A 25,415-nucleotide genomic window follows, 5' to 3' on the forward strand; every position below is an offset into this window, starting at 1 on the left:
TTAAAAGCAGGATTCATTCCACAAAGCATTTGATTATAAATGCATCTCCACATCCTGTGTTTAAAATGTGAATGGAAAATAGGAACTCTGCTTGGTAGGTGAGTCTAGTTCCCAGCCCCCCCAGGCAGGGCAAAGCAGATTTTCTCCCTTTCCAGTGAACAGGACAATTGCAGGGGATGGGTGCCGTATTTAGGAAGGCATTTTTTTCCCACTGTCAGTGCCTAACATTGTGGACCATGAGCTCCCAGGGCTATAGCCTGGTCCCTTGATATGGCTTGTTCTTCCTTCCTCTTTGGCTGGTTTAGTCTCATTTTTTCCTTCAGATTCCCACTTAAGCATCCCCGGTCGTTGGCCTGAACGAGGTCCCCTTATTATGCATTCCTGTGATATCCTGCGCTTTTCCTTCATAGCATGCAGCACATTGTAATTGTGTGTCCAAGGCCTGTCTTTCTTTGCTGGACTAAGAGCTCCTTGAAGACAAAGAAGTTACCCAGTTTTCCTCTCTGCTTTAGTTGCCCATGCGTGAAATGGGGAGAAACTATTGCTTCTCTCATAGGGTGGTTGTTAAGATTAAATGCTGTGATCCCGATAAATGCTTATCATGGTACCTGACACATAGTAAGTGCCGAATGTCTATTGTCATTATTAATAGTAGCAGCAGTAGTATCAGTATTGATATTAATAGAAGCAGTGGAAGTAGTGGGAGCAGTAGTAGCAACATCTGCAGTGCCTAGTTAAGTACCTGGCACAGAGTTGCTCAAAGGGAAAGATGGTAAGAGAATATTGAAAGGAAGGGAAGTGTCTACTAAAATGTTAACATGCTTTGTTCATTCTAGGTGTGCTGTTAAGTATAATTTCATTCATTATTTTAGCACGTGCTATGTGCAAGGCACAGTGGAATGAAGAGCCAAAGAGGACTGGCCCCTATAGTAGGAGAGCTGACAGGTTAGCCTGGGAGAATGAGACCCATAAAACAGATAACTAGACAGCACTGTAGGAAGGGTAGACAGGGACAAGAGGTGAGGCCAAGGACCACAGCTGCTCAGAGAAAGGAAGAGATACTTGCCGGTGGGTTTTAGCTGCAGGGATTGGGAGGAAGGTGAGACAGGACCTGGATTTTAGAGGGTGCATGAAGGAGCGTTTTGGTCCATTTGTTGGCAGTTCAGGCAGGATTTCTCCGGGGAGAGGTCTGCAGATGGTGGGCCTTTGGCCTGGAGCTGGGCAGAGAGTCAGGGCGAAGGATAACCAACTTCTGAGGTCTTTTCTCAAAGGTGCAAGGTAAAGCTATGGGCTTACATGGGATTGACAAGGATGGGTGAATAGAAAGAGAAGAGGCCATGGATACGTTCTTGGGCAACCATCTTATTTAGTGTGTTCGAGAATTAGGAAAAAGAACCTTGAGCATACAGAGCCTAGAAATAAAGGGAGGGTGTTTCAAAGACAGGGAGCCATCCATGTAGTAAGTGTAGGGAGATCCAGATAAACTTGAATACTGAGAAAAGCACCAGAAAGTCACTGGTGAACTTCAAGAGAGGACATTCAAGTTGGCGCTGAGGCCCAGAAGCCAGCTTTTATGGGGTTCAGGTGGCAAGGAGTGACGGCAACTCTGGCAAGGGGACAGCTGGACAGTGAAGAAACCAACTCAAGAGAAAAGAAGGAGTGTGTCTTTTTTTAAAGAATGGAAAAACTTATGTTGGTTAACTGAGGGAAAGAATGAGCTTATTACTATTAATCAGACTATTCAGATAACTCATATATCTCATTCTCTAGCCACTTTGGCTAAATGGGTAAGATAATCTTGCTTTTTGTTGTAAAGCTTAGAGATGGAGCTGTTGCTTTCCTCCACTTGAGAAGAAGTTCCATGTCCCTAAGATGAGGATCTGCAGGCCTCATGACCAGGAAACAAGTATATGTTTCTTGCCATGATTTATGAAGCCATGTGTCAGTGCACTAGAGAGATGCCACCTGTGTCATGCTGCTAAGGAAGAAATTCACACGCTTGCTTTTCCCTGGACTAGCTTGTCTGAGGGATGCACGATCTTGCTGGGGAAAGGGCTGCTGTTTTGAGTCCACAGTGTACGTAGGACACCAGGTGCTGGGTCCCCACTCCAGTGATGGGCCACATTGCTCTCCTGCCACTTGGGTTGCAGGTTGCGAAGGGATGTGAAGTAGTGGGAATCCAGCTCTGTGACAAAGCAAATGAGGAGACTCCGAGCCCCCTGACAGATTCCTGCTTTAGGAAGCAAATGCCAGGTCTGTGCCTGGTGCAGTGCCTGACAAACACAGTAGGAGTCTAAAGAACAGCATTTGAAGGGATGAAGGTCCATCAGTCACACAGTAATGAGGACATGATTAGCCCTGTAATTTCTTCTGCTAACCTGGTAACTTTTCCCTTGAAGTGCTTTTGCATCTGTTGTTCCATGTACTGTATTGTTTCAGCCCAAGACCTCTCCTGCCTTAAACACAAGTGAATCTGTTCTCCCTTCATTCTGTCCTCTTGCTTAATGCCTGCCTTGTGTACAGTGGTGGTTGGTACCCACCTTTCTCAGTCCTTCTGAGTTCAGTAGAGGGACATAGGGAGCAGTTCAGCTTGGAGAAGGGAGGAAAGAGAAGGCAAGAAAGACCATCACAGGGAAGGAAGACAGGTCCTTGCTCTGCTTGGCTCTGGGCTAGAACTAGGGAGCTTCAGGGGCTTAGATGCCAGCTCAGCCTAAAGGAAGACCTTCCTTCCCCAATTTGCAGTTGATTTTTAGTCTTTTGATAGGAAAATAATATTACAATACAAAGCAGAAGACTGCAGGAGTACAGAAACAAAATATATATCCTCTATACTTCCCCACTTATTCCACTCCTTATAGGCTATTTCTTTGAAGTTTCTAGTCATTCATTCAAAAAATACTTCCAGAGGGCCTACTGTGTGCTGCAGTCTGTTCTAGTTGCTGGGGACTCAGGGATGAACAGAACAGTCTAAGGCCCTTGTACTCAAAGACAGACAATAAATAAGAAGACAAATATAAAATATAATGTGATGAGTGCTAGGAAGAAAAGTGAAGCAGGATGAGGGGCTAGAGAGCTCTGGGGGTAGTCAGGGAAGGGCTTTTGCAGGCTGTCACTTTGTGCAGAAATTTGAGTGAAGTGAGGGTATGAACTGGCTTGTGAAACTATTTGTCTCTTCCCCTCACTCCCTCCCTCTCTCTCAGTCTTTCCTTTTTTTCTCCTAGAAGTAGGACCATACCGTACATACTATTCTGCAGCTTGGCTCTCTCAGGTCATAATATGATGTAGACGTCTTTCCGAGATGGTGTGTACAAACCCACCTTCGTTCTTTTTAATGCTGCACACAGTTCCATATTTACATGTATATATGTACACACACATATATGTATATGTGTATATGAATATATTTTAAAAGTGGGCTTAAACTGTAGACACTGTTCTGTTGCCACCCCAGACGCAGAGCAGAGCCCAAGAATCCCGTTTTGGGGGTGATGACTACGTGATGCAGTGACATGACTTGAGAGGCAGGAAACCTGTTGGGCTATTTTTCATACTTTGTATAAGGTTTTGTAAATGATAAATGACCTCCAGCCCTTTAGTCTGTTTTCCTTTCTTCATTATCCCTATTTTATTCCTATTCTATTAGTCCTTCTACACTTCTGTTCTTCGCATCTGCTTTTTTCCCTGGGTCCCTTGGGGGCACAGCAGAGAGGGGTTGTTCTCACTTAGGCTGTGCTTCGATTCAGCTGGCTGCACTCCAGGGCATTTTTATTTTAAGGGGATGAAGAGAGTGCTTAAGGCACAGGGCAAATCTCAGGCCTAGTGTGGCCCTTGCTTGGGGAGGTGGTCTGGCGTATGGGGTGGGGTGGAGGTGAACGTTCCTTTCCTCAGCAGTGTCTGCTCAGAGGGTCAGCTTGGCTTCCTCTATCTGCTACCTTCCTGTTTTCTTGGGTTGTATTTTCCCCAGTACATGACATTCATTCATGAAGTCATCCAATCCACCAACCAATATTTGAGCTTCTCTATTCTGTCCCAGGCCTTATGCTACTCATTAGGTAAATAAAATTGACAGTGTGTTCCTTTATGAAGCATATGAGTTAGTAGGGGAGGGGGTGGGAGGAGACAGTGACAAAAAAATATGCAAATATATATGTAAGTATATAATTTGCTTTGTGTTTCATGCCCTGAAAGGAAAAACCAGAGGAACCTATCAAGTGTCAGGGCCAGCTTCTCTGAGGAAGGAAGGAGCCTAGAGGCTGAGGCCCAAAGAGGGGGTAGAGGCTGGCTAACTAGGCAGGGCTTGGATGAGGAGCGGTCCAGGCCCGGAGGCCTGCCCGGACCTGGGCCTGAGGTCAGACTGAGCGTGGCCCATTAGAGAGATTGAAATTAGCCAGTGAGGCTGCAGCTTGGCAAGTTGGAGGAGAGTGACAGGAGACTGGGAGGTGGTCTGGCCATAGATGTATTCTCAGTGCGGTGGGAAGCCATTAAAAGGTCTTGGGCGGTGAAGTTACACAGTCCAATTGACATTTTGAGAAAATCACTCTGGCTGTCATGGGGGGTGAAGAGTAGAGACAGAGAGACCAGGTGGGAGGCCACTGCAGGAGTTAAAGCGAGAAGTGAAAGTGACTTGGATGAGGGTGATGACAGCGAGGAGGGAGAGAATCAGGTTGTCTTGAGATGTAGATTCTAGTCTGAAATTATCATCAGGTGAGTTGGAAGAGTCCCTGGAAGGCATTCAGTCCAGGCAGGACAATGGTGAGGGTTTGACCAATGCGGATTTGCCCAGTCGCTGTTTTGAAAAAGAAAGGAACAAATGGAAAATAGAAAGGAGAAATAGGCCTTCCCATGCATTGCTTTTATCCCTGGGTAAAGACCGGGGCTCTGTCCATGGGCTGCTTTTGGAGACCTGAGCCCTCACACTTAGGGGTGGGTACCACAATCGCCCCATTTTACACCTGAGGAAACTAAGACCCCAGGAGGTGGAATACCTTGCTCCAGCTGCCACAAGCCGCTCGGATTCCAGAGTCGGTGTGCTTAACCACTGTGTTCTTCTGGCAAAGCCCTTGAGATGTAGGTGCAAGGGAGTAGAGTTCAGGGAGGATGGAGTTTAGTTTGTAAATTATTATTATTATTATTTTTTGTATGCATTTCAACGACTATACTTCTCATTCCCTTGTTTCTTCATTTTAGGTATTGGGATCCTTTGGGCTTTCTATCCTCAAGGTACTAGTATAGCAGAACTCAGGCCTGGAGGAAATAGTTTCCTCTGAATCAGAAAAGGAAAGGCTCTTAAGGGAGTGGCGTGGTTTTTAGCTGGGGTTTTGACAAAGGAGATACAATTCTTGCTGTTGTTTTCTGAAGATACGAGAAGCAAATAGAATGAGCACCAAATATGGAAGCTGATTCTCTTTTCAGAGATATAGTTACAGCCAAAAGAGAGACTTCCTAACTTTGCTGAAAGACTCCCTGTGCAGGCGTAATATTTCTGGGTCCTGAAAATGAAGTTCAGTGTTTGTTTCTCTCTAGCAGCCTTCTAAATTTAGGCTCTATGATTCACTAAGTCGAATGAGTCTGTGTGTATGTTTGTGTGTGTGCGTGCGTGCTTGTGTAAGCGAGAGAGAGAAAAGTGCATATTTTATTTGTGGTGCAAGGCAATGTATAATGCTTGGATAACTCCCTCACCTCCTTGACTGATCAAATACATGCTTTTATAGTGTGCCCTTGGGTATAGACTGGCCAGTGGACACATTTCTTATTTGCAAACAAGTCTCAGATGGACGGATTTCCATTGACCATGGGTAGTTTTCAAAAACCCTAATTTTTTCACTTTTTAGAAGCATCTCAGTTTAAGAAAAAACTGTCAACTTTAAGGTCACACGTGGGGTGGGATTTTGATAGTAGGTGCTTTTCTTGCCCACGTCTGCCTTTTCTCTGACCTAATAAAGAGCGTCCATTGTCAGGCTTTTGCCAGGCTTTGGAGCAACTGTCCTAAATGCTTCCAGGAAACTTGCACAGTGGCCAGAGCAGGGCACAAAAGCCAGAGGATGTGTGGATCTCTGTTTTCTTTTATCTTGCCTCTTTGTCTTAATTATTGTGTTGTACTTTTATTCTTACATTCTGAACATGGTTCAAAAGCAAACAGTTATAGTTTTAGGATTTGGGGAAGGTTGTGGTTGAAGGAAACGTCTCCCATAAAAGAGGAAGGAGAAGAAAAAGGGATCCATTTAATACAAAATGACTGGAGGGGGAGAAATCACTCATACCTCATTATTGACGCGTTCCACACAATTAGTGTGATCTTGAGGGAAGAGTGTTTAAGCCACCCACAACCCTGAATATTCTCATTGGGTAGATGTAATAATAATGCATTTCACAGTGAACTCTTCCAGTCCTGCGGGCAGTGATGGGAAGACCCCATCTTAGGGCTGTCAGTCCTCGCTCCGTGGGAGTCCCTCTCCCTCCCTCCTTTGTGCAGGGAGAGGTTAATCCTGGCCATTAACCCATAGGTGACCCAAATAGAACGTTCTGTCTCAGGGATCTGTTGATTGCCAGGTATGGCTTTGTGGTAATTCTAGCATTTGCAACCCAGCAATTTGAACCTTCTGTCTGCCTAAATGATGATTTTACATGGTAATGGTTGTACTAAATCCTCTTGCTTTTGCTCCATAGCCGCTGTTGTGACAAGAAAAGCTGTGGCAACCGAAATGAGACTCCCTCAGATCCAGTGATAATTGACAGGTAGGGACCGCTCTACTTTCTCTCGGTTCTTTTTCCTCATTATAATGAAACACCTGCCTTGCGCGGCTCATGGGTGAGGGTTAGGAAGGCATGTGGCCGAAATTTGCCTGTTGGTCATGACTTCAGCTGCGCCGAGCTATTGCGATTCCTGGGAAAGCCATATGGAATGTTCTTTGGAGGCCTGTTTTCTTGGATTGCTCCAGTTTTGTGTCTGATTCACGCTCCTAAAGGCATATTTTCTTCTTTCTTGACTTTCTGTGGCTCAATCCTCGCGCTGTGCCAGGAAGCTTCAGAAATAAAATAATAATAGTTTGTGATTTATGAAATGTGGTTGGGTGCTTATAAATATTTAACTTTTATTTGAAAAATGTTTGAATCATTATCACTTTTAGCTACAGTAGTTCTGTTGGACGCAATCCATCTACATTTTAAGGTTTTATTTATGCATAAAAGCAGTTTTAAAGAGATCTGTGAACCAGGATTTTCTACAGTAATTTCCCGTGTTTGATTGTAGCTCATGCTGCCTTGTAGTTGATTAATTTATCCTGCTTGTCTTAATTATTGTGTTTTTAAACAGATCCATATTACTAATCTGACATGACCAAGTAAATCACTGTAGAACAATAAATCTGTTTTAGTTGTTCGGCGCAATTTTGAGTCAGTGTGTGCACAGATTATGCAAAGTTGCATTCCAAATATTCGTTTTACATTTTAATTATTGAAATTCATTGTATGGAAACATGTATGATAAACCATTTGTTACATAGCATTACTCATTGGGAGTTAAATGGCCTGGAAGGTTTATAGATACTGTCAGTTGTCAGCTAGGACAAGAGCTAGCACCCTCCGTTAGCTGGAAGAGTCTTACAGGTAAGACTGACTGACCCGTCATTGAGGAAATCAACAGCTGAACAAAAGTCCCTTTTGGGGTTTGGTAATAATGATTTTTGACACCTCCCCCCTGCCCCACCCACCCATCTGTCTTTCCAATTCTTTACTTTTTGGAGGCTTGCTCTGTCATTTTTCAGTTGACTGAAAAAGTGTTTGCTTTATTGTAATTTGTGACAAAACATTGGTTGTTGATTTTGACTTATGTGATTCTTCAGGCTTAAACCCAATTTTGATTGCCAAGTAGCTTTATAAAACTTACATTTCAATCAGATATTTTAACTAAATATCTTTCACTAATACTCACCAAAGACATATATCTTTGCTTGATACGTGAGGATTAATATCTTTGATTCAAAGTTAAAAACATCAATGGTTTAGTGTGTAATGAAGTTGTGTGCTGCCTATGGAATTAGCATAGCATGTTTATCTACAAAAGCAGACATGCCATTATGTAATTTCTTTTTTCTGCAATGGCAGATAAATCTTTAAATGAATAAGATAAAAAATAAATATAACCTTTATGTTGTTTGTTTCACTTAAATACCTCTCTTCAAAATGCCATTTGTTATTTTAAGCAGATTTTACTCTTCTATCAAAAAGAAAGTGTTCTGATCAAAGGACCAGCCCAAATATTCCCCCAAACTTTGAAACTATCAACATTCGGTTCTGCCACACAGTTTCTTTTGGTTCAGATGATGACAAGAACCTTACTTTGCCATCCGCAATGAAAACACTTTTTTTTGCTTTTGAATGGGTTAAGCTTTTAAGTTCTTCGTTTGGTTTTAAGCCGTGACTCTGATATAGAAGGTTGATATGACTGTGGTTTGAATAACATTTGATTTTGACCTGTTTCTGTGGGTTGCGATGGCATAAGAAACTTGACTCAGCAGCGCTGTAATTAGCCCGGCCCGTGTTTTTGAAACAGGATTGTGTTACCTGGATTGCATTAGTGTGGCTTCTATTGTTGCCGCCTTGCATCTGTCCCAGTAGGGTACTTAAAACCTTTCCTTGGCTGGGGTAGTTCAAACAATTTAGGCAAAATAAGTATGCACTTTATACTGTCGGTGGCTTTAGAGATATTACTCATGACATTTATCCTTTTCATTTTTTCTTTTTTGGTTTGACAAAGTAGAAAACGGTGTTAGCCAATCTTGGTCTCTTAAGAGAGCAGTACTTGAAAAACGGCTGAAACCCAGGGTATCTGCATGAGTCCCAACATATGTTTATTTGCTGGCTGTTGCCACTGTCTCCCATGAACCGTCTTTTCAAGCAGTGATGCCAGCTGATATGCACAACCCCATTTCGCTATTTTTATTTGCATCTGAGTTTTCAGAATTTATTTGTCCTTCAGTCTGCCAAAGGTTTTAAAAGCTCCAGTCCTGTCTGTGCTGATATGTGAAACTTCCATTTTTAACAACAAGCAAAGAGAATAACAACAGGAAAAGAACTTACACAAGGAAGGGCAAAATAGAAAAGATTTTTCAATTCCATAAAATTGCTGCAAAGGAAAAAAAAATGATGACAACCGTGTTTGAATTTCATAGTTTCCAATTTGATTCTGTATTACCGATTGCATAATATCTGTGTTACGTGCTTAGGGTTTGATTTGCTTTCAGATTTATGGATGCGAATCCCTGCATATTTTGTAAAAATAGGTTATGGGGCCTGCATTCAGTAGCAATAGTAACTGTTTTTACAAGATGCATACAATGTGCAATTATAGAGCTGAGGGTACAGGCAATCCTTGTGTTAGGATTTAGCATAGGTTTAACACGCAGTCACCTTTTGGGCACCAATAATTTTTAGTTCCCTTTGCTTGTCCTTCAGATTTTGGAAGAACAGTGCTATTGTTATCAGTCAAAAGACTTTTAGCAGTGGTTATTCAGGAAAACTATTTATAGGATTGATAGAAGAGGCTTTCTGGTCATACGGCAATGGTACAGGGTAAGCTATTTCTGTGTTAAATTTTGGCTGTATTTTTTGCTGCCGGTGATTTGGGGACATCAGGTCGGCATACTGTATCAAGAAAGTGGAATTAACAAAATCAGCAGTTATATACTGTGATTTAGAAAATGTGTTTCTACTTTCTTCTTTTATAATAACGTGTGACAAAGTAAGAAAAATACGACCCCAACTCTTTTTACGATTGTGACAATTTGTCAAGTCACTTCAAACAAGTTTGGAGGAAAATTTCTGTAAATGTACAAAGTGGGCATCTGGAGTTGACTGCCAGGTTGTATTTCTGCCTAATGCCAAATGGCTTGATTGAGAATTATAAAAAACCAGGCTGTGCCCAATGATCTAGATATCTGGGCTGTGTAGACATGGGAAAAGTCAAATGTGTTATGTTTAATAGCTGATGACCAGGAACTAATAACAGCAAATTTCATTATCGTTGAGGTAAAGGGCTATGTGTGGTAATTATTGTTAAAGTAAAAAGCAAAAAATGACTTGCAGTTATTGGATTAAGGTGGAGATTGATTTAACATATTCATATAGCAACTCATATTTGAATTTAAAAGGTTTGCAATAAAATTCATGTTTAGAAATTGAATAAATTGTAGTTTTATTAAAACATTGGATATCCTTGTGTCCTAACCTTTTTCCTTGGAGTTATCTTAGTTCAATAAATAAAACCTCATTAGGCTATTCCCATTTCAACGAGTTTATTAAATTTTGCAGGAGTAATTAGCATAAGCTGGGCTAATTTTTCTGGAAGACTAATGAGGGAGGTTCTTAATTAGGTTTACTTTGTAAGAATCAGAAAAGATGATAATGACAAAAGTCACATAGGGTAGTCTGAATTGGGAACCCAGTTTTTCTGAATTCATAAAAAAAACTTCCATTTTCTATGTGGAAACTTATTTATAAATGCTTGAACTGAATATATTAAGTGTACAGACTGTTATTCCTTATCTAGTTAGTTAGGATTACTGTGCATTCTCGATTTGCTTCACAAAACTCTTTATTTTCCTTTGAGCAATGACATGGATGAATACAGATGGTCTTATAAAAACATTTCTTTTTCCGAAGTATGCTATAGGATTCCTTTCCCATAGAGCCCTAAAGTTTCCGGCCAGATTTGTGTCACTTACTTCTAGTAGGGCAGGATAGGGGATGGCTCAATACTTGTTTGTTTGTTTGTTTGTTTTTTCAATTTAAGATCAGTGTGATTGATGAAATAGTTGGATCACTAAATAAAGGGAGAACATAAGAGCCCAATTCTTCATTTCTTTGTGCTGTGGATCATGAGAGTTGACAAGTGGACTGTTTTCTTTTAATAGATAGAAATAATAAAGGATGAAATTCCTCCTCAAGTTATCTTCTCCTGTCTTGTGTGAATTTAGACATAGTCCTTTCGGGATATAATGTGGCCTGAGTAACTGGCGAGTTTTGGGTCCCTCACGGCCAATATTAAAAACATGGATTTTTAAAGCCTGCCAACTAATATCCCTCTAAAGATTTTGGGTTTGCTTATTGCAGCTTTAACAGATTTGTCTTTCTTTTCCATTTATAGGAATCTCTGTATCTACATTTGAGCTGTAAGCCCTGACATGCAACATTTAAAAAAAATACATGAATTTTGTAACATGAAGAATTTAGCCTGTTCGGAATTAGCTCTTCAGGCCACACTTACCCAAGGGTCTCCTAAAAAGAACAAAAGAAGTGTATATTTGTTTTTTTCTAGGATTTTCTAAAGATCTTTCACAACTAGATCACTTTCACTTAGGTGACACTAAACGGGTTTTCTTTATGATTGTTGTCTGAAATAGAATGTTCAGGAGTGAAAATATTGGAATGGCCATTTTACCTGTTGATTTACGTCAGGGTTGTTCAGAGAAACAATCTTATTTAAGATCCATTCTTCATCTAAGAGGTTTAAATGCTGTAATAGGACTTTTCAGAAAAGCGCAGTGTTGTCTTATCACCAAGCTAATTTCTTGATTAAATCGATCCTGATGTGTTTATGTAACATATATGTTCGTTTGTATAATAGGAAAACAATAGTAAAACTTTAGAATTAGAATATAATTGAGTTTTTTTTTAAAACATTGAGCAGGGTGGGCTATATTCTAATTCCTAGATCTACAATCCTAAGATGGTGAAGGCATCAGTTTCCCTCGACAGTAAATGATTTCCCTGTCCTTTATAATCAAACTTAAATCCAAAAATTCACTAAAAATTTTTCCTTTATTTTCTGTAAAAAATGTCCTCAACTAACATAAACATACTTTTATTAAAGTTGCAGATGAGGCTTTTAGAGTTTCATGGCTTTATTTCATTGACCTTTCAACTCATTATTTTGGTCTTCATCAGTTTTTAGAAGGACCAACCACTAAACATAATCAGTCTCTAAGGTACACAAACAGCTATCTGGGGCTCAAGGAACCAGAGGTATCAATGCATTTCTCAGATTTCTGATATGCCTTTTATATTGCCTGATTTCCTAACTTTGAATGCTCCATTAAAATAAAAGGAGGAGGAATTCACCCTTTAAAATTGCCGCAGGCAGGATAATTGCTGTCCTCTTGGTTGGTTTGAGAGGTTTATGTTTTTCCAAAAGTGAAAAGCCAGCGCTGACACTGAGTGTGAATTTATGGTTGTTTATTAATCCTACCGTATTTAAACATTTGTTTTCTCAGTGGGAATTCATATGTGATTATTAGCGTTGAGACTTATGTGAGAGACTATCATTCTAAATTTTATCACATATCAGATAATACCGTTCTGAATGTGAGATTAGCCTGTACACTTGTGTGCAGTTTGCTACTGTGATAAGAAAATAACGAATACAAAAAAAATAAAGAAAATAATGAATACAATCAGCTGATAGCAGTCTATATTCCATTTGCTATCAGCTGTTCCCAAATACACAACCAGAATACGTTCAAATGGATTGCAAATATGCTGACAATATATCATAATGCAAAGTACTTTTACATGGTATAATACTACTGCAGACACCGTATAATGAACAACAGTGGTTTTCCTGTAAAGGAAATAATGGCAGCAACTTCCAAGAAATGTATTTAACGGAGCTTCAGAGAATCAGCAGTGCATATGTGTAACTGGCCTGGGTGTCAGCCCATGGTGTGGGTTTAAAATCCCATGTCATCATAACTTTGTTTTTGTAACAGTTCTGGAAAAATACAGAAAAGCACTACAAACTCCTCTGTGTGTCATCTAACAACTTCGCACAGTTTGTGATGAGAATATATTATTATATTAAATATGCTTTTACTTTTCTAAAATAAATTGCTTAGAATGGGGAAAAAAACCCAAATCCCTCCCCCAATGCAACTCTCCATTGATAAATTTTACTTGTTTTTCCTTACTTCAAGCACCTGACCAAACTCTTTAATAAAAATTGACCAGATTTTAAAAACTCTGTTTAGAGCCTCATGCATATAAAGAGATGGCATTTTGGTCTTTTTAATTTGCATCAGGTATTATCTGAAATAGACCATTAATTTTTCCTTCTCTCTCCTCCCACCATCTCATCCCTCCCTTTACAAACCGTGTAATTGTATACCATCTGGGACAATATAAAAGTGACCTAAATACTCCAATTGCAATCAGTGAAATATGGTGAACAGTACAGGTTTGTCTTTGGTTGCTTGCTGCCTTTAAAGGTGTGTGTAGATGGAGATAAATCTCCCTTGCAAACTCTTTCTCCAGTTACAAGCCTTTGTGCAGTGGTAAATGAAGGTTTTAACGTTACAGTACTTATTGTAATAGAATTTTAATTGCCTTAACCCTACTAACGTGTGAAGCTGAGTGTGTGTGTGTGTGTGTGTGTATTTTTCATGAGGAGGGGAATCAAGCCAAAAAAAAACCCTGCATATTTTTCATGGGGGGAGAGGGGGTCACATATGGTAAATGACGCAAACTTAATGAAACTGGTTCTGGGGAAGAGAATGCCATTGGTGTTTCATCCATGTAATGTATATTCCACTTTCAGTGGGAACAGAGTGATCCTCAGTGTGCTTTGGGGATTTTTATTTTTGAAGGTGAAGTGCTTGGTTCCAGGTCCAAACTTGCCTCCAAACCCTACTTAGAAAGATGTAACTAGACAAGCTGGCAAATTATATAGCTTGATCCCACACAATAACCTCTAAAATGGCACTCGGTAACTATACCATCCTGCTAACTGTTTGAGGCACAATAGTTTTGTAATATAATATAAAGTAATAGTGTTAGCCAACACATCTTTAATAAGATATTGTTCGTGCCTTTGCCATATGCTACAGAGCAGCCTCTCACTCGGTGGGCCTTTTGATTCCTCTCAATAAGATTATTTCAAATACTCTAATCCTGAATCATTGACATGAATACAAAAGCCTAGTGACATCTAATAGATGCCTCTTAGCTTTGCTTTTCCTCTTGTTCCTTTCCTTTTTCTTCTCTTTTTACCTGACAAAAAGCTTATAGACACTTGGGCTCTGTCTCTCAGCAGCAGCATGGGGGGGCTCCTCATGAGATATAAAGGAGGAAAAAGGACTGACAGAGGCCCGATAAGCTACAGAGTGAAGGGCCATAGATTAAAAGTAGATGCCAGTAAATCCTACCCTGTACACTTAACTTGTCCTTTTATTGTTTTCTTTAACACTTTCCATTCCAGGAGAGGGAAAAAAGAGAAAATAATAATCACATTGCACGTGTGCATTTTTAATCTGGACATGGTCACTATATGTATCGTATAGTGTTTTGGCAAGATTCTCAAATTTTGGTTCACGTCAACGTTATGGTGGTTTAAAAAAATGCCCCTTTAATCAATATCAAGACTCCCTCAAGAACTTTTTTTTTTGCTCATTTTCTGCTTGATTGACCAAATATTGATACTCTCTACGTCTGGTGGGGCAGTGGGTGAGTAGGTCAGAAGAGCCCTTCTGTAGGGTATGAACACTCATGACATGGCATTTCCAGGTTGAAATAACTTTTTCTTTTCTTTTTATTTATTTATTTATTTTTATTTTATTCATTTATTTAATTTTTGGTTGCATTGGGCCTTCACTGATGCACACGGGTTTTCTCTAATTGCTGAGAGCTGGGGCTACTCTTTGTTGCGGTGTGTGGGCTTCTCATTGCGGTGGCTTCTCTTGTTGCAGAGCACGGGCTCTAGGCGTGCGGGCTCAGTAGTTGTGGCTCGTGGGCTCTAGAATGCAGGCTCAGTAGTTGTGGCGCACGGGCTTAGTTGCTCTGTGGCATGTGGGATCTTCCCGGACCAGGGCTCGACCCTGTGTCCCCTGCATTGGCAGGCGGATGCTTAACCACTGCGCCACCAGGGAAGCCCTTTCTTTTCTTTTTTAATCAATGAATTGGAAATGATCAAAATGAAAGATCAGGATATCTTGTTCCATGATGGTAGCTGCTGCTTTTTTGTGTGACCTTGCTCCCTGCTGTGCCCCAAGCGTTGCCTGTGCTGGACGGTGCCTTCTACACAGGCTGGAGGTGAGACTGAGGCAGCAGAGTGCAGGCAGACAACTTGGCTAATGGTCAGAGGCTGTTTGCCCTCCACCTTCCCAAAGCAACCATGATTTGACTAAAGCTTTTTTTTTTTTTTCTGTCTAAAGATCAGACTATCATGCTACTTGCAATTTATTTATCATTGTTCAGTAGAACAATAACTTCCCCCTATTTTGAATATGCTTTCCATTCATTAGTATTCTGATCTGTTAGTAGTATCTTAAGGCATCATTTTTGATAGTCTTGGATGCACTATTGGTTGAAGTCCCCTCACAAAAGGAAAAGTTAGTTTGAAGAACCCTGGACCTGTGTCAGGTTTGGTTCCTCTCACATGTACACAGACAAACACACACACACACACACACACACACACACACACACGTTACAAAGACAAAAACAAAGATGAAAAATGAGATGTCTCTTTTTTATTTATTAGGAAGTTTTTTAGAAAAGAAAGTTGGTTAAGAGTTATCTTTGAAGCTATTACAATGTTGAAAACTTGTATTTGCTACACGGTCTTTTTTTCTTAAAGCCAGATTCTAATCTCAGGTGTATGGCGTACATCTCAGAATATCTTTCAAAAAATTGAGTACTTCTTTCTGCGGCTATAGGAGTAGGAATGTCCTCTTCTGGCCATCCGGCATGTTTTCTTGAAGACCAGCGTCTGAATCCTGGCCTATGAGCACCTTAAAACAAAACAAACAAAATGCCTGACCATTGTGAATTTAATAGTAACTTACATCTGAATGGAACTTGCAAAGTTATTGGTGACATTTAAGGGGTAGTATTTCAGAGAATTCTCTTCACACAAATGTTAGGGCACAAATTAACTCCATTTTACACATATGTAAACTGAGGCACACAGCTGAAGGAACTTTTTTAGTGACAAAGCAAGTGATTAGAAAATCGGTGTCCTAGCTCTCAGCCTGATCTTTTTCCTTCTCAGTTGCGCAGCTGAAATAAAATACTGTTTTCAGTATTTCATGTAGCCTCATTTATTTTTCTTGGTATCCACATTTCATCCTTTGCATGAATCAATCTAAACCTTTTTACCTAAACAGTTTCCTTGGTAGATCTGGCACTTAACTTCTGGGATTAAAAATAATAGTAATAATATAACATAAATTGTTGTACCCATTGCTAGAGCAATATTTGAGTTCTTGTGTCTGCATTTAATTTGATGAGTAAACCATTGTGTGTTTCACTAGGGGAAAAAAACAGGCACTAATCCAAAGAGAAACCTGGGAAAAGGCAGAGTATAATGGAAAAGGCCTAGAATTTGGAGTCCATTGGCAGAAAATCAAATCCCTCCACTATTAATTCCCAATACCTGAGCCTCATGGGGTTCAGTTTTTTTCATCTTTGAAATGGGAAAATCATCTCAATTTTGAAGAATTGTGTGGGTTAAAATACCTAGCACAGAGTTCGGCACATATTAGGTGCTTGAAATCAGGCAGCTCTTGCAGTCTGAACATGATATATTCCATATGGATTGTTATTCTTAATGTGATGATTGCCATGGTACTTTCTTTCTTTTTTTTTAATTCTTTATTTTATTTATTTATTTTTGGCTGTGTTGGGTCTTCGTTTCTGTGCGAGGGCTTTCTCTAGTCGCAGCAAGCGGGGGCCACTCTTCATCGCGGTGCGCGGGCCTCTCACTATCGCGGCCTCTCTTGTTGCAGAGCACAGGCTCCAGACGCGCAGGCTCAGTAGTTGTGGCTCACGGGCCCAGTTGCTCCGCGGCATGTGGGATCCTCCCAGACCAGGGCTCGAACCTGTGTCCCCTGCATTGGCAGGCAGATTCTCAACCACTGCGCCACCAGGCAAGCCCGCCATGGTACTTTCTAATAAGCAAAATTACCTTACTGAAGTTTATCTTGGTGACTAAGTCCTCTTGGTGAGGAGTCACTCATTTTTTTTTCTTTCCACAAATATTTATTTAGCGTCTACTATATGCCATGCACTGTCTTCAGGGTTGGGGATATAACAGTGAATAAGACACTCATGGTTCCTTCCCTCATGGAGCTGTTAGTGCCTCAGAGTTGAAAAAAAAAAACTGGAATAGTAAGTGTAGAAAAGAATATATTGATTTTTTAAAAAAAAATAGGAGAATGTTATTTCAGATAGATAGAGATCATGGTGCAGAGGAAAAATATTCCTGGGTTCAAAGTTGCCTTTTAGCTCTTACTCAGTGGTATTGAACTTGAGCAAACTCCATGGTTTTATTGCACTCCTCTGAGGCAGTCTACACATTGGTTAAGACCACAGGCTGTGGAGTCAGACTGCCTGGGATCAAATCTGAGCTCTGCCAGTGTTAACTTCGGGCTGTGGTCAGATCGCCTCACTTCTTTAAGCGCCAGTTTCTTCATCTGTAAGACCGGGATAGGAGTAGTAGTTCCTACTTTATAGGGTTGTGGTGAGGAATAAGTAGATAATGCATGGAGAGCACTTAGCACAATGCCTGGCACATAAATCACATTCAATAGAAGGTGGCTGTTATTTTTTTTAAAAAGGGCTGGAATGAAAAGATCTCTAAGATGCTTTCCAGCTGTGAAATTCTGATTTGAGTTCCCTCTGGTATTGCTGAGGCTGATAAACTCTTTAGGAGGTAGACTGTAAACCCCAGAGGGCAGTGGTTTGCGTGTATTGGTTGCTGCTGTATCCCCAGCACTGAGCACATTTGCCTCACTGCTGTGTAGCAGGTGCTTAGAGTATGTTTTTGTGAAATGAAAGAATGGAACTAGAAATGGAGTTGTTGAATCTGGTGGTCTCATCTCTCTGCCTAAAGACAGGCTTGTTATAACTACACAATAAAGTGAAAAGGCACTGCCATTAAAGAATGTTGAGAAACAGAAAATGTAAGATAAAATATTAAATTTGTTACACTTAAAAATGTTAATCTTCACACAATTACCATGCAAATCCTCTCATTGCCTGTTTAATTGATCAAGTAAATCACAGAGCAGACAAGTGAAAAACCCTGCTGTTGACATTCGCACCAAGCACATTTTCAAGAATATATTCTGTTAACTAGTATGTCTGTTACACACGATAATGTGAATTTAACACACACACGCACACACACACACACACTATCCTTTGCAAGCAAGCAGATTTCAGAGAGTTTGGGGGGAAAGCTTTATTTTTGTATAGCAACTTGGTAATCTCCCATTATTATATCAAATGTGAAATCAGTGTTAGGTAACATGTTTCAGCAGTGCCTTTGTTTTATATAACGTTAGAAGACTTAAGAGTTCACTGTTTTTTCTTTCAGGCAGGTATAATATTGATGTGCTACTCTGGTGATTGAAGGGTTAATGAATCTCCCCCCTCCCTCCAACCCCCCGTCCCCCACCCCAATCCCATCATGTGCCTGGTTGACTCTGAAAGAAGGGGCTTGAAGTTGCCCACAGGGCATCCCTTTTCCCAGCCTTCTCCAAGGCCACCTGGGCAGATGGGAGCTTGCCTCCTGTCCTTAGGACACAAAATCCAATCAGGCGCTGTGTCTGCTGGTCTCCCTGACCTGTGTGCGAGCTGGGAAGAGGGGGAAGAAGCAGAGGCCATTCACTGTTTGATAGGCTGCATCTTTGTGGCTTTGGGGGCTCCTGCGCATTCTTGAGGAAGGAAGTTCTCCCTTATTTTCAAGATAAGGTGTCATTCATGAGAGCAACGTGCTGAACTAATCAGGTTAATTGGGAGGCCTCGGATTGTCCTCATTGAGCCCCTCTCTTCTTCCTGTTAAAGGCAGATAGTGCAGACAGATAGATTACACATATTTTAGTTTTCCCCAAGCCCATGAAATCTGTAGGCGTTCAGGGAATGTAGCTTCAGTTGAGTGTCATTCAGGCTATCAGGCTGTCGGAGCATGGGTTCTTATAGAGCAGCACAGTATTAAAACACAAAAAATAAGCTCTTCAAAGGTCTGATATCTTTTTTGTTTTCTCTTAATGTTGAAATAATGTCAATGTTTCAGATCAGCCGGAATGACTATTTGTTCTAGAATCCAGATGGATTCCTCCCCGACTATTTTACTTAAGATTGAAACTTAAAAAAAAATCTCATCGTGATATGCCATCATTGACAAGGAGTTTCTCCGGCTGTGTTTCGATTCTTCGGCGTCCAAGCCGGACACTGGGGGCTGTGGCCCTGACTAATGGCATCTCAGCCTCCCCTTGGAGCTGCAGCATGGAGAGAAAAGAGAGCTGCTTCCACCGAATTCCGTGAAGGGCGGGGATCCCTCCTCCTCCTTCTCCACTCCAGATGATTTGTCATAGTTTAATTTTAAACACTGTCATTGACTATTCTTTCTTTCAATCCCACCTCTTTCCTCCTTTTTTTTTTTTCTTGGAAGTTCCAGGAATGACTTTAATTATCTCCACAATCAAATTCTCATTGCTGCCTCTGTGAAAGTGTGTAGTCATAGATGGCAGGGATTATTTTCTTTAGCACTTGGGGATAGAGAAACCGGTTGTTTCAAAATGAGAACCAGCTGCTTCCACAGAGCCCTATTTAATGGGGAGCCACTTTGTACACAAACCTTCACTCAGGTCGGTCATTACGCCAAGCCCCAAATCAGCAGTGTTTGGTGTATCACCCTTTATTAAATGTCGACAGAGGAGTGATTTAGCCAATAAGATAATAATAATAATTTTTAAAAAAACACACCCCACGTCTTTAATTTGCTTCTGCCGAACGAACACTTGGATTTAGAAGGAGTACATCTCAAACTTCCTCCTGTGGTAATTATACTGTATACTAGTTTACCACTTCTCATAGATGCCGTGTGTGTGTGTGTGTGTGTGTGTGTGTGTGTGTGTGTGTGTGTGTAACTTTAACTCTCTCTAAATCTAGAAAATAAAATTAAGCTCCTCTTTCAACATAATCTTTCATCTGACAAGCACAGTTGATAGATGAAAGGTAGATAGCCAAGTTGTGGGTCCCATTAATAGAACCAATTGGAGGGCAGAGATAACCGCTATTATCAAACATCTTTTATGCCATCCTGTAAAATAACGATGAGAGTGATATACCATATATATTTTGCTGTCTTTTTAGCTTGTAGAAATTGGTTTGTTGTCATACCATGTTAATCTCTAGCAGCACCAGATTCGATTTGAAATAAGGAAAGTACTTTCACAGTTAACTGTACAAAATACTTTTGAAGCATACAAAGAAGGGGAAAAAAAGCATAAAAGACACGTAAAACCACAGTAGATATTCACTTATGGGAATGATTTGTTTTTGAACCTGGGTTGCATTTTTATAAGATAACCTAATTTTGGGGATGCAACATTTATTAAATCAGGGTTTGAAGGATTAAAAAAAAGAGCAGCTTCATAAAGGCTTTTAAAAATCTAGTTTAACCAAATTTTGTCTTACAAAAGTGAGAGATTACTTTGCATTATTAATAAAAATACATGGCTACTTTAAAAAAATTATAACATGCTTTTAAAATTTTTTACATTGACATTAACACAATAAAATAATGTGAAGAAAGGATAAAAATTTAGAAATTTATTCTCACAGGGAGTTTGATCCGTAAGCTGAACACTGATATATGTGCTTTTACTTGTTTTATTTTTAGGATTTCCATATTGAAACATGGTTTGTGGAAAATCTTACCTAATGATTTTTTTGTTTCTTTGTTTACCAACTACTTTGATTATGTAATATCCCCTTAGTTCAAACTGTAATTCTATTGTGTATTTCCTCTATCTGTATTTTTAAAAAATTCTGTGGGTTTTTTAATATAAAAAACAAATAACTGTTATATTTCCAGTCACTCAAATTTGAACTGAATTTTACTTCCTGTTTCAAAGGTCAGGGCAGGCTGACCTCAACAGCAGTGTGGAGGCTGCTGAATTATTCATATCATTGACTTTGTGTCAGCTTCCACATTTGTGGAGAGGGATGTTTTATTCATTTATCTCATTTAGGGTTCTTCTCTGCACCTGTTTCTACCATTAAGTACCCTGTAATTTGCATTTGATGCTAATTTAGTTTCATATCAGCCTGGTCCCCCCTTGTTAATTTAATTTTCTAAGACCCTTTTCATTACAGTAGAACTGTTTTCCTCTTTAAAGCAAACATCTATACAAGTAATTGTATAAACTGCCTTTTAAATAATATCTTTTAGAAGATTCCATCGTTTAATTCCTTAATTCCTATAATTAGCCATGGTTTGATTAATGTTTCAAAGGGTTAAATTAAAATGCAGAATTACTCAAATGCATGCTTGAATAATTTCTTATATACAGTAGTGTTAGTGTTTCGGTACTCTTCCTGATAATTCTCAGAACAGTACGTCTTAACAGCAGTAATTTTCTTTATTTAGAGTTCTGTTTAGTTTACTAATAGTAGTTTCTTTCAGATCACGGTGTTCTCAACATTTCTTGTGAGGTGTTAGTTTTTTCTTTCATCAAATTGCTGATAGACAGTGGCTTAAAAATGTTCCTGACACATTAATAATGACATACCCCAGATAATCAGGGTGGAATTAGCTCTGATTCCTTGACATGTCATGGAAGTCGGGTATACTGAATTTCAGGAAACTGTGTTACATTTCATGTCTGTTTCTCCTTTTCCCAAGTCTTTTTATTTCTGTCTGCTGCTCAGAGAAGATTGCCTGGGAATGGCTCAGTTTCCCAGACATGGTGGTTTTAGCAAGCTTTTGTTTGTATCTACAAGTACCCACTGGGCTTCATTTGCCACCTAGGTATTGTAGAAATTAGACGTAAGTTGTTTGAGGGGGGCTGACTGAAATGGCGGCTACTGTGGTCAGAGTGGCCATGTTCTTTGAGTGTCCATTGGGGATTTGGAGGTCATATAAGCCAGGCATGCAGCCCCGCTAGTCTGGGAAGAAGAAACTTTACCTCAGTCCTTTCCATGTAACTGTTTGTAAGATCCTTGACACAAGCATGGCAGTATTCCTTATAGGCTCCCTTAGAGGTGGGAATTTAAAACGGGGTATGAATTACGAAATCAAATTCTAAGGTACACGGAAATGGCACAGAAGGAAAATTTGTGACAGGGGCTGAATGTTACTAAGAAATTAGCCCAAGCTCTACAGTGGCCCTTCACTAATCCACTGGGTTGGATTAGTTTTATCTCTTGCTGATATTCTCCGGGGATGCCAAACGGTGTAGATGCTTTGGGTTCCAGGAGGATTTCAGGTCTATTGAAACTGGAGTTTGAAGGTGGCTTCTCTTGTTCTCTCAGTTATAAATGATTCCGGGGACTCCCACAAACAACTTTGTAATTTGTGGAAAAGTGAAAGGGAATCTCGGTTTTCTAGTAGACAGCTTCATTTGTCTGGTTTCAAGAAGGTCTGTGGGTAGACTATTTCCCAAGGGTCCCCTTCAGTTGGGGACATGTCGGGTATGCACCACCACTATGAATTTTTTGCATCCTATGGTGTATTAAGCTTGCTTTATGTTCTGCTGATGGGCCTAAAATAACGTGAGAATTTCCAGCAATGAAATGCAGGATCTTTATTCATTAGCAAAACATGTAGTTACTGACTCCCTCCCCTTTCACCTGCCCCGTTTAGATATCCTTTGTAGTTTGGGCAAGTCTGTGAGCTCCACCAGAAATGTCTCCTTGAGGTTTGATTAAACAGCCGGGTTTAAAAACAATAAGGAATATTTGCAGAGCTCTTAAGATGGCAGGCAAGGTTTTCCCACCCATCTCTGGCTGATGCTGGGAATTCTACTGTTAGAGCCTCATCCTTTTAGCTAAGATCTTTTGATCTTTACTAAGACATATATAACTTTGGGAAGGCTAACACTTTAATTCTATCACTCATTTACCTCTCTGAGGGAATGAGAGAAAAATTTTACATGGGTTTGGCTGTTTTCAGTTTACGTTCCTACTCTTTGGCCTACATCATTTTAGTTCCCATGGCAACCCTGTGAGATAAGCAGGGGGTTTTGTACCCATTTCCTGGAGATGGAGAATGAATAGTTTAGCTTCATCAAGCTAATCAATAAGCTACCTAGGTCTCAAGGGCAGGTCTTCTGAGGAATCCAGGTTGTTGTAGGAAGAGACGAGATTTCTATCTGAGCTGAATGAACTCTCAGAGATTACAGTCCAGTCCCTTCATTTTACAGATGAGAAAGCTGGGGGCAAGAGAAGCTCAGTAACGTTGCCCAGAGATCTAATTAGCCTCAGAGCCAGGACCTTAAGCCAAGTCCCTGGCTCTGATTCCAGTGGCTTTTCTGCTACTACCCTGGGCCATCTGGGTCCTGCTCTGCTCTCCATTTCACCTTGTGGGAGATCAGCCTCAGGGAAGTGTATAAGTTGTATTTTCTGGGTTTGGGTCCAAGGAAACCTGTGAGCTCGGTATCTCCAACAAGGCCCAGCATGGCGCACCACACATACAAGGAGCACGTGTTAAATTGTTTCTAAGAAATGATAACAGTCATGGGGAGGAGGAAGCACAGAATATCCCATCATATTATATTACTTATTTTTTAAAAACTCACATATTTCATTCATTTGCAACTGTGCTTGTTCACGCTATGTCATAACACTATGCAAAAATAGCATTTTCTGTTTATATTTCATCAATAGTCATCTTTCAGCAGGAATTTTAGAAAAGTTCTTTCTCTTCTAGATGTCTCATCGTGAGCAGTTGTCTCTATTATCTTTGTCTGGAAGGTACTGACATACATAAATATAGAACTTGGCAATTTTCAAAGTAAGTCCTAATTTAAAAATTATCTTATATTTAAACCTAAACAAATTTAATAAACTGTCCTTTCCAGAAATAATAATAAAGGAAATGCGTTGTTATAGAATATAATTCGGAAGAAATCATAATGAAAGGGGAAAAAAAAGGACATTGATCTTCTCCCTGCTCAAAACTCCCTTTGTGTAGAGTGTTGCGTGAGCAGGTTTGTCACACCTTTTGAACTGCCAAGGAGGGGCAGAAGTCTGGGATGTGATGCTGAGAGAGACAAGTAGCCCCTGACATAGTCTGAAGCCGAGCTGCCAGAGAGTAATTCCAAAAGGCAAAGGGGGATTCACCTGGTAAGCTGGGGGTGAGGGGTGGGTAATCAGCAGCTTTTGTACTTCTTCAAGGTATGGGGGAAAGGAGGAAGCACCAAATAGCTCAGCCTCTGAATTCTACGCCTATCTGGCCTGCATAAATGATTGGGCTGATTTGGAAGCATTTTAGGTTTTCTGTCTTGGTTAGGCTCTGTGACTGCATGTAGCCAAGAGCTATGTCTTTCTTTCCTGCATCCACTAGCTGGTTATTTAGGGTCCATGCCCTAGTTTAAAAAAGATGAAAAAAGATATATCTTCTTTTCTTGTTCCCAAATTATCATAAACAAAAAAGCTGGATTTGCTTGTGCTCCCAAATATTTGGATGTTGGAACCCAGGAATAATATTCCTGCTAAACCTATTAAAAATTGTTTCACTATGGGGTATATTCTTGTTTTCATTCACAGAGGTGATGAGGACAAACACCCATTGATTTCATTGACCTCAAATAGGAAAAACGAACCAGCATGTTAATTTATTCACTAAATGTTCATGAAGCATCTACTGTCTGACATAAATTGTAGCCCCCATCCCTGAGTGGGGACTGCCCTGGAGGTACCATATGACACTTACGGGGCACTCACTTATTAGAGACATTGCATTCAGTGTAGAATCCCTTTCTCTTCTCCAGATCACCACCAGTTCCATTGAATCATTCATCTTTCTCCTGCCACCACCTGGCCCCCTGCCCCACTCCCAATGTAAGATTTGAAGTAATTCATTATACATCAGATTCAGTGTAGGTTAATGCCCTACTGTGCTAATTTTTGATCTTCAAGATACCCAAATTCAAGAATGTCCTTCTGTTATGAGCCAGCATGCTTTGGTTCTATTATAGGCCTGATAAGTTAGCTTGCTCATGCTGAAGTTGGATTTTTCATTTATGATGAAAATGAGAAGCAACCTGGTATAGAATGCTGAACCAGAAGAGAAGAGAACTGGTTTTTAATACTGCCTCTGCTGTTATTTAGATATGTGACCCTCAACAAGTCTCAACTTCTCTGGGTTTCAGTTTTCCCATTTACAAAATGAGAGAATCGGACACTTAGGATCTTTAAGATTCCTTCTCTCTCAATGGTTCTAATCCTCTATACTCCTATAAATCTGGTCATTTCTTATATGTAACATTGAACAGTAGCTTATTATTAAACATTTGCTTGGGCATCACGTACTATACTACAAATAGCAACCTCACAGTTAGAATTAAACAACCAGCCGTATTCTCAACCAACTTTTATTCCTCCTTTATTACCTTGGCCCAGGTATCAGCTAGGTG

At 40.1% G+C, this 25,415-nt stretch overlaps 1 protein-coding gene across 7 annotated transcripts in view; it reads left to right on the forward strand.

Moving 5' to 3' along the window:
* EBF1 (EBF transcription factor 1) overlaps nt 1–25,415 on the forward strand; it is a 393,420-nt gene that overhangs the window by 17,413 nt on the left and 350,592 nt on the right. For all 7 annotated transcript variants that reach the window (XM_082453917.1, XM_082453918.1, XM_082453919.1 and 4 more), the window contains exon 6: nt 6,667–6,735. In XM_082453917.1, coding sequence (XP_082310043.1) covers nt 6,667–6,735 — 69 coding nt within the window. The remainder of the gene's footprint in view (nt 1–6,666; nt 6,736–25,415) is intronic.

The sequence above is a fragment of the Balaenoptera physalus genome (genome assembly GCF_965194825.1).
Source record: "Balaenoptera physalus genome assembly, chromosome: 3".
Classification (NCBI taxonomy): domain Eukaryota; kingdom Metazoa; phylum Chordata; class Mammalia; order Artiodactyla; family Balaenopteridae; genus Balaenoptera; species Balaenoptera physalus.